Raw genomic sequence first — 8,279 nt, forward strand, 5'->3', positions numbered from 1 at the left:
CCATTTAAGATTTCAAAGTTAACCTTCATGGTGTCCTTCAAGGTCACAGGAAAGTCATTTCAATATAACCGTATAATAGATCACTTGATATACTAAAACTTTTGTATTAAACATTTTTTTCCATAATCATTATTTTCCAAGATATTTGACCGTTGCCGAACTTTTTGTCATCTCTATAAGTATATTTGGCCTAATATGTTTAGATACTAATAACTGTACTTATTTTAGACAAAAAAAAAAGAGAAAAAATTAAAAGATTTGAACATAAGATCTCCAGCATTCTAGGCTTGCACCTAGATGCGCTCGACCATGTAGAGTACTTTTAAATCGTTCTTATAAACGAGGTATATTACTCGCATGGGAAATTGTAAATAATTAATATCTCGTAAACTATCGCATTTTGACATAATTTATGCCATTGTGGATTAATGGGAAAGGTATACGATTCTAAAAATTTATTTAAACATATATGTCATATGGAACGTCCTTTTATCCCTTATATCGGTAGCCGAGCCGGCCAAGCCGGCCGAGAAACATTTTCAGCCGCTCGCGACAAGCGGACGAGCGAGAGGGTCCGATCGTGACGTAGCGTCTGCCATCTCGCTCGCGCTCGACTAGTGCGCATGCGTCGAAGGCTGAAGGACAGACAGTCGTGCTGTTGCGCTCTCTTAGCCGAGTCAAGCCGAACGCGGCGTGCTGGGACCCCAATGTGCATCACTGCACAGGACTGCACGTGAAAAATGTATTCAGTCGGGTCGGACCACCAGTTCTAACATCGTGGTTTATACCTTACAGAGAAATGTCCCGTTTAATAGTGAAAAATTTGCCAAAAAGTGTATGTGGATGAAATTACATGTGACTTTTTATTTAACTTTGTATATAATATATAAATAATTATTTCACTATATACATATCAAAATGTTAACTTTAGTAAATGTGTACATTTACTAGTCAATGTATACATTTATTGAGTTAATATTTTGGTTGTGATATATATAAATATTTCATACTACATAGGTTACAGACATTAAATTGAAAGAATTATTCAGTCAAAAAGGTATTGTGACTGATGTCCAATTGAAGTACACGAAAGATGGCAAATTTCGGCGATTTGCATTCATTGGTTATAAATCAGAGGAACAAGCACAATTGGCGCAGTCCTATTTTAATCAAACATTCATCGATACTTCTAAAATATATGTTGAGCAGTGTGCAAATTTAGGTATGTATAATTATTTTATTATAATAATCTAACTGCTTTTTGATACATGAATGTATGTATGATATTTTAGGTGATCCTTCAAAGCCAAAATCATGGAGCAAATATGCAAGTGATAGTTCTTACAATAATGTTAATGAAGCATCTAATACAAAGTCAAAGGTAAAACCAATAGATTTGGCAGTAAATACAGAAGAAGCTAAGAACAAGAGTGATAAGAAAAAGAAAAAGATAAAGGCAGATAAAAAAGAAAATAATGAAGTTAAAAAAGCACTTGAAAAGGTACATTAAAATTTTTTCTAAGTTTACTAATTGATAAAAAAAATTATTGTAATTAATAAATTATTTATATATATATAAATAAATATAATATTAATTTGTTTCTATTAAGAGAAAATTGTTAAAATTGTTATGTTCAAATTAGTGTAAAGATGATCCTTTATTTATCGAATTTTTTGAAACACATACTGGTAAAGATGCAAAAACAGTTTGGAAAAATGATATTGATGTACCACAAGAAGAAGTTGAAAAATCTGATGATAAATCTGAAGATGAAGAACATGATGAGTCTGAAGAAAAGACAGGTAAGAAAAAGGAAGAGGAATTTTTTCCTTTCCTGTTTTTTTACTTTTTTGAATTGTGTATTATTAAGCAACTTTTTTTATGTTTCAAGTACTATTTTGTATAATATAATAAAGTGATATTCTTTATTTAAAATATTTTATATTTATAAAATCTACTTAAAAGTAGAATTTAAACAAAATTTTATGTTTATTGTATCCAAGATATTTAGTAGAAGAATCTATATTCTAGAAATTCTGTTGATTAATATATTATTTTTTAAATAAATTTTATTTTATTTGGATATTACAAATTATATCTCTTGTAAAGTAAGAAAATAGCTGGAGGGAATATAATATTTTTGTGTTATTTTAGAAAAAGTGACATTCTCAAATGGAAAAGACATACCTGATTGGTTAAGTCAGAGTAAGATAAAATCTCTGACAAAAGATATGTCAAAGCATGGTCCATTGACATTATTTACTGTAAAAATACGAGGACTTGCATATAAACACATGAAAAAACATATTAAACAATTTCTTTCTCCTATAAAACCAAAATCTATCAGAATCCCACGTAAAATTAAAGGTATAGCTTATGTTGGATTTAAAACGGAGCAAGCCATGAAGAAAGCTCTTATAAAAAATAAGAGTTTCTTAGGTAAAAAATTTTGAATGTAATTTAAATTAAAATTTACAATATTTTACACATTTTAAAGTAATTTTTTTATTTATGTAGAAGGGAAACAGATATTTGTATCTAAATATGAGCAAAAAGAGGAAGTTGAATTTAATAAGGACTTGTGTAACAAGGCCAATATTAAATGGAAGAAACAAGAAGAAGCTTTAAAAAATGAGGAGAGTATAGCAGAATCTGGAAGAATGTTTATCAGAAATTTGACGTATACAACTACAGAGGATGACATCAGAAAACTATTTGAAAAATATGGTCCTCTGTCTGAAGTAGATTTACCTGTGGATAAAATGACTAGGAAACCAAAAGGATTTGGCACAATAACGTTTCTGATGCCAGAACATGCTGTAAAAGCTTACAGTGAATTGGACGGTTCTATATTGGATGGTAGAATGTTACATATTCTTCCTGGAAAAACAAAAACTTCCTTAGATGACATTGATACTGAAAATTTAACTTATAAACAAAAGAAAGAACTACAGACTAAAGCAACTGCGGGTTCATCGCATAACTGGAATACACTATTTCTTGGACAGAACGCTGTGGCGAATGCTATCGCGAGTCATTATAACACAACGAAAGAGAAATTGTTGGAAGATGGATCGAATGGAATGAGCGCCGCAGTCAAACTAGCATTGGGGGAAACACAAATGGTTCAAGATACAAAAACTTTTTTGGAAGAAAACGGCGTATGCTTGGACGCTTTTAATCAAGCACCAAAAAAGAGATCAGGTACCATAATCTTGGCGAAGAATTTACCAGCTGAAACAAAACTGAATGAATTACAAGAAATGTTTGCTAAATATGGAGACCTTGCGCGTATTGTATTGCCACCAGTGGGCATAACAGCGCTAGTTGAATTTTTGGAGCCATCCGAAGCACGCAAGGCTTTCCGTGCATTAGCTTATACAAAATATAAACATCTGCCATTGTATCTAGAGTGGGCGCCAGATAACAGTTTTATCATGCCTGCATCTAAAACTGAGACAATTGAAAGTAATGTGACTGCAAAAAAACCAGCAGATTTAAAAGAAGTTAAAGATAAAGTAACAGTAAAAGAATCTAAAGAAAATAAGAATAATACACATAAAGAAGAAGATAACGAGCCGCCCGAATCAGATACAACACTTTTTGTAAAAAATATTAATTTCTCAACTACGGAAAAAGAATTAAAAGATGTAAGTAGTTAAAAAGTGTTATATATGATATCAGTGTTTTCTCTATAATAATACAACTTTACATTTGTAGTACTTTAGTAAATGTGGTCCTCTTCATTACGTTACAATAACTACTAAAATGGATCCAGAAAATCCTGCTAGAAAATTATCTATGGGATACGGATTTATAAGATATAAAAGAAAATTTGATGCAGATCGTGCGTTAAAAACGTTGCAGATGTCAGTACTGGATGGGAAGAGTTTAGAACTGAAACGATCTGAAAGGACACTAATGTAAGTTATCCTTATTTTATTGAAAAATTGACCATTCTTCATAACCGCAAAATTTTTTAGATCTGATGTCAAAACAGCAAGAAAGAAGTCTAATATCACCGAACAGATTGGTGCTAAAATTTTAGTACGAAATATACCCTTCCAAGCAACTATCCAGGAAGTGACGGAATTGTTCAAGTATGTGTATATGTATATATAGGGTGTTTAGAATTTAAATGATCAAACACACACTTAGAGGATCGATAAACTAAGAAAAAAAAAGTTCTGTAGAGATATGCTTGTTATTGCTTCGTTTTGGAGAAAATCACAAAATTCCAAACACGCGCGCGCGCGCGCTACTTACAAAAATTAGAGAAACTCTTAATTTTTTGTAAAAATTAAACAAAATTTAATTTCGTTAAAAGTGAATGAAATTTGAATTAAAAAAAAGTTTTAAAGCTTGAAATCTCTATTTTCGAATGATCACTATTTTTTATTAGTTTCTGCGAGTTTACTAATTTTTACATAGAAAACTACGAACTGAACGAAATGAGAAATTTTGATCTCACTTTGTGGGCTTGTCACGTACGAAGAAAATTTTCGACTTTCGAGTAAAAGCTTAAAGTTTTCCTCACTGAATCGTTTTTTTTTTAAATACTACGATTTTTTATTACTGAACTATCGCGGATGAAGTAAAAAGTGAGTACTTTGATTTTAATTGCTCATAACTCCGTTAAAAATCATCGTACTGTAATTTTAAAACAAGATTTTTAAAGCTAAAATTGTGCTCTATTTGATGTTGTTGCAAATATTTTTTAAGAAACATGATACAAGTGATTTAAAATATCGTAAAAATTAACAATTTTTTCTTTTTTATTTTCATTCAGAAAACATTTGGATCAACAAAAGAAATTTATTCTTCACGTTTTTTGTGTTTCTAAGTATTCTGCGTTTATAAAAAATTTGCCGTATAGGTATGAGATTTCTTTCGTGGTGGCCACTATGGTTTTATGAAGCAAAACGTACAAAAAAAGGGAAAATTGCTTAATTTCAGTGAAAAAGAAAGGAAAAAAATGAAAAGTAAAGTTTGATTAATGTTGAAAGATCAATTTCCAGTGCGTCGACACTACACTGATCTTTAGTGTCGGTACGAATATAAATTTATTTATTCTTTTTTTTCACTGAAATTTGAAAAAAATACCGCCGGCATTAGCGTTATTCAAAGCGTGCCACGAGGAAGTCGCACAGTTGGATTTACGCTTCATTGTGTGCGTGCGTGCGTGTGTTTTTGCGTGCCTGCGTGAAATGTATGTATGAGAAATATTAAAACTCAGGTTGTGTTCCAATACTGCCAGTACTGAAAATCTACAGTATGGCTGCGTTCCACTAATATTTAGAAGCACTTAGAAGAATTAAAATCAAAGAAGAATTAAAATTACTTTAGAAATACTTAGAAGAATTAAAATTAAAGTGCTCACTTTTCACTTAATCCGTGATAGTTCAGTAACAAAAAATCGTAGAAATATTTTTAAGAAACGATTTTATAGGGAAAACTTCAAGCTTTTACATAAAATAGTCGAAAATTTTCGCAGATTTTTTTTTCGCACGTGACAAGCCCACAAAATGAGATAAAAAATTCTCATTTTGTTCAGTTCGTAGTTTTCTATGTGTAAAAAGTACTAAACTGACAGAAACTAAAAAAAAGTGATCTTTCGAAAGTAAAGATTTCAAGCTTTAAAGTTCTTTTTTGAAATTCAAGTTTCGTTTATTTTTAAAGAAGTTACAGCTGTCTGAATTTTGTCTATTTTTTTACAAAATTAAGTGTTCCTCTAATTTTTGTGAGTAGTGTATATATATTAGGTGTACAAATTAGTTCGGTCCGTTTTTTTGTGTTCAAAAATGCATTTATTTCAAAACAAAATGAATGAACAGATTAATTAAAGTTCGCTGGCTACTACTTTTTCCCTACTCTCAGGCAATTTTCGAATTCCACCTCGAAAAAATAACTCGTCTTTGGAGGCGATCATTTTTTGGAAAACGGACCGAACTAATTTATACTCCCAATATCTTCATGTGATATAATAATTAATTATAATTTTATAGATCATATGGCGAGTTGAAGGCCGTACGACTACCAAAAAAACTGATCGGCATTGAAAAGCATAGAGGATTCGCTTTTATCGAGTATTATACTAAGTCAGATGCAAAGGTAAAAGATTTTTAGTGTTTATTGAATTTGATTTAATAAAATAATTTAACAAAATATTAAATTATTTCGAGAATTATTTTAAACCTTTATTATTAAATTATTTATAAACGTGTAAGAAATGAGAATTGCATTATTCTCATATTAATTTTGTGTGCGTGCGTGCGTATATATTCTATAAATTTTATTTGTTTATATATATAAAATTTGCATTTTCTAATAGAAAGCATTTAAAGCGCTATGTCAAAGTACTCATTTGTATGGTCGGAGATTAGTTCTTGAATGGGCACAGACGGAAGAAGGTATTGATGAAATTAGAAAACGTACTGCGAAACATTTCTATCAAGGTAATTAATTTTTTTATATCTATTATGCTTTATATCTATACTTTTATATCTATTATGTAATAAATTGATTCATATTGATTAATACAATAAGAAATTGCATGACTCTGAAGATTAAAAAAATTTTTTTTCAGAAAATTCTACAAAACAATTTAAGAAATCCAAGTTAGATCCTGAAAGTGTTGGTCCTGAATTAAATACGATTCAAGAAACATAATTTACAAATTATTTGATAAAAAAAGTTCGAAAATTATTACATGCGACTCAAAAACGTTCATTAAATTGTAAGAAAGTTAAGATTAGTAAATAGCAATATTGTATATTAATGAGTGTTTATCGGAATCAATAAATCTATTTTTTAAATAGCTGAACTAGTAATACTCTTTGTATTTAGAGAAATATCTAAATATATGTTTAAAATTTAGCAAAAACGAAAAAGAGAAAATTCTGGCGCAGTCCAATTAGCAATAAAAAACAAATTAAATATCTGACAACCCTTACATGTCCATATTGATTTTCATTCCTTTTTACTTTACGTTGTTCAGGTACTCGAGTTTGTTAGTCAACTAGTTAAATTTTTGAGTATCCTTTTTTGAACGTGGCTTGAACTTTTCATTTTTATGATATGACTTTTTTCGGATTAAATAATAATTTTATATTACAATTTTAGGAACTTTTGTGTTATTTTAATATATCAGTTATATTTGTGATATGCACTGTATGTATATATATTAGGGTGTCCGTTATTTTGGCGATTTTCGAAATTTGTACGGGACCCCCCCATAACTTTTTAGTAAAAAAATAACAAAAATTTTGGCGCTAATAAAAAGTTCCTACGATGATTCTAAGTGGAGGCTCATCGATGTTGAAAATTAACCCGTAAATCTTATGGGAAAAAACATTTTTTTAGTATTTCTTCGGGCATTTCCACCGCAATCATTCTAAAAATCCAGCAAGTGAGATATCTTTTCTTGAATGTTTTTCACGTGAAATGAGCCTAGGCGGAACAAAATCGATCAATTTCCGGCCGAGTTATTCCACTTAGAACTTCAATAATTTTTCACCCAAAAAATGAGAAGAGCCTAAAATCTCTCAATAAAATTACAGTAGCTCTGTTAGAATGCATTTTAAAATCATGAACCATTGAATTTCACATTCCTTATAGTTTTGCGATTAAAATGACCACCTTACAAGTTAAAAACGATAATTTGTAGCCGAATTACCGCAGTTTTTATGAAGAAGTTTTTTTTACTAAAATCAGGTGAAGGAAATGAAGGTTTAGTTTATTCGCTATAACTCGAGAGAAAAAAATCGTAAGTTATTGCACGAAATGCAATCATATTCCTTACGTTTTTTCCTTTCGAAAGCCATGCTTGTCGTCATCGAAAAAAAATTTCTGGACGCCATACGGTCCCTTTAATATTGCTCTTCTTCGAACGTGAGAAATCTGCAAGCTGATGAATATCTTTTTTATTATAACAATTAAGATTAAATTATGATTACTTAATTAGCAACAAATTAAGATTACTTAATGTAATTCACAATTTTCAATTTCGAAATTTTTTGTCATATCAAAGAATTAATATCACAAACAACATGAAATTGCCAAATTTGAAATAAAAAAAATTGCAGGTAACGAAAAGTGCACGGGACAATTAATAAGAAAAATATTTATCAGCTTGCAGATTTCTCGCGTTCGAAGAAGAGCAATATTAAAGGGACCGTATGGCGTCCACAAATTTTTTTTCGATGACGACAGGTATGGCTTTCGAAAGGAAAAAACGTAAGGAATATGATCGTATTTCGTGCAATAACTTACGATTTTT

At 30.1% G+C, this 8,279-nt stretch overlaps 1 protein-coding gene across 1 annotated transcript; it reads left to right on the top strand.

Annotated features, from left to right (window-relative positions):
• Window positions 1-762: 762 nt before the first annotated feature.
• LOC108781609 (probable RNA-binding protein 19) lies at window positions 763-6,711 on the top strand. Its single transcript, XM_018549630.1, has 11 exons — window positions 763-835; window positions 1,018-1,222; window positions 1,293-1,501; window positions 1,644-1,803; window positions 2,156-2,440; window positions 2,519-3,651; window positions 3,722-3,924; window positions 3,985-4,101; window positions 6,007-6,112; window positions 6,333-6,456; window positions 6,588-6,711. The coding sequence occupies exons 1-11, from the start codon at window positions 800-802 to the stop codon at window positions 6,668-6,670; spliced, it is 2,661 nt and encodes an 886-aa protein (XP_018405132.1). The 5' UTR covers window positions 763-799; the 3' UTR covers window positions 6,671-6,711.
• The last annotated feature ends 1,568 nt before the right edge of the window (window positions 6,712-8,279 follow it).

The sequence above is a fragment of the Cyphomyrmex costatus genome, unplaced genomic scaffold (assembly GCF_001594065.2).
Source record: "Cyphomyrmex costatus isolate MS0001 unplaced genomic scaffold, Ccosl1.0 scaffold843, whole genome shotgun sequence".
Classification (NCBI taxonomy): domain Eukaryota; kingdom Metazoa; phylum Arthropoda; class Insecta; order Hymenoptera; family Formicidae; genus Cyphomyrmex; species Cyphomyrmex costatus.

Coding starts and splice junctions, on each gene's coding strand:
- LOC108781609 (XM_018549630.1), top strand. CDS start 800: ATGTCCCGTTTAATAGTGAAAAATTTGCCAAAAAGT. Junction 1,502..1,643: donor TTAAAAAAGCACTTGAAAAG/GTACATTAAAAT, acceptor TGTTCAAATTAG/TGTAAAGATGATCCTTTATT. Junction 1,804..2,155: donor TGAGTCTGAAGAAAAGACAG/GTAAGAAAAAGG, acceptor GTGTTATTTTAG/AAAAAGTGACATTCTCAAAT.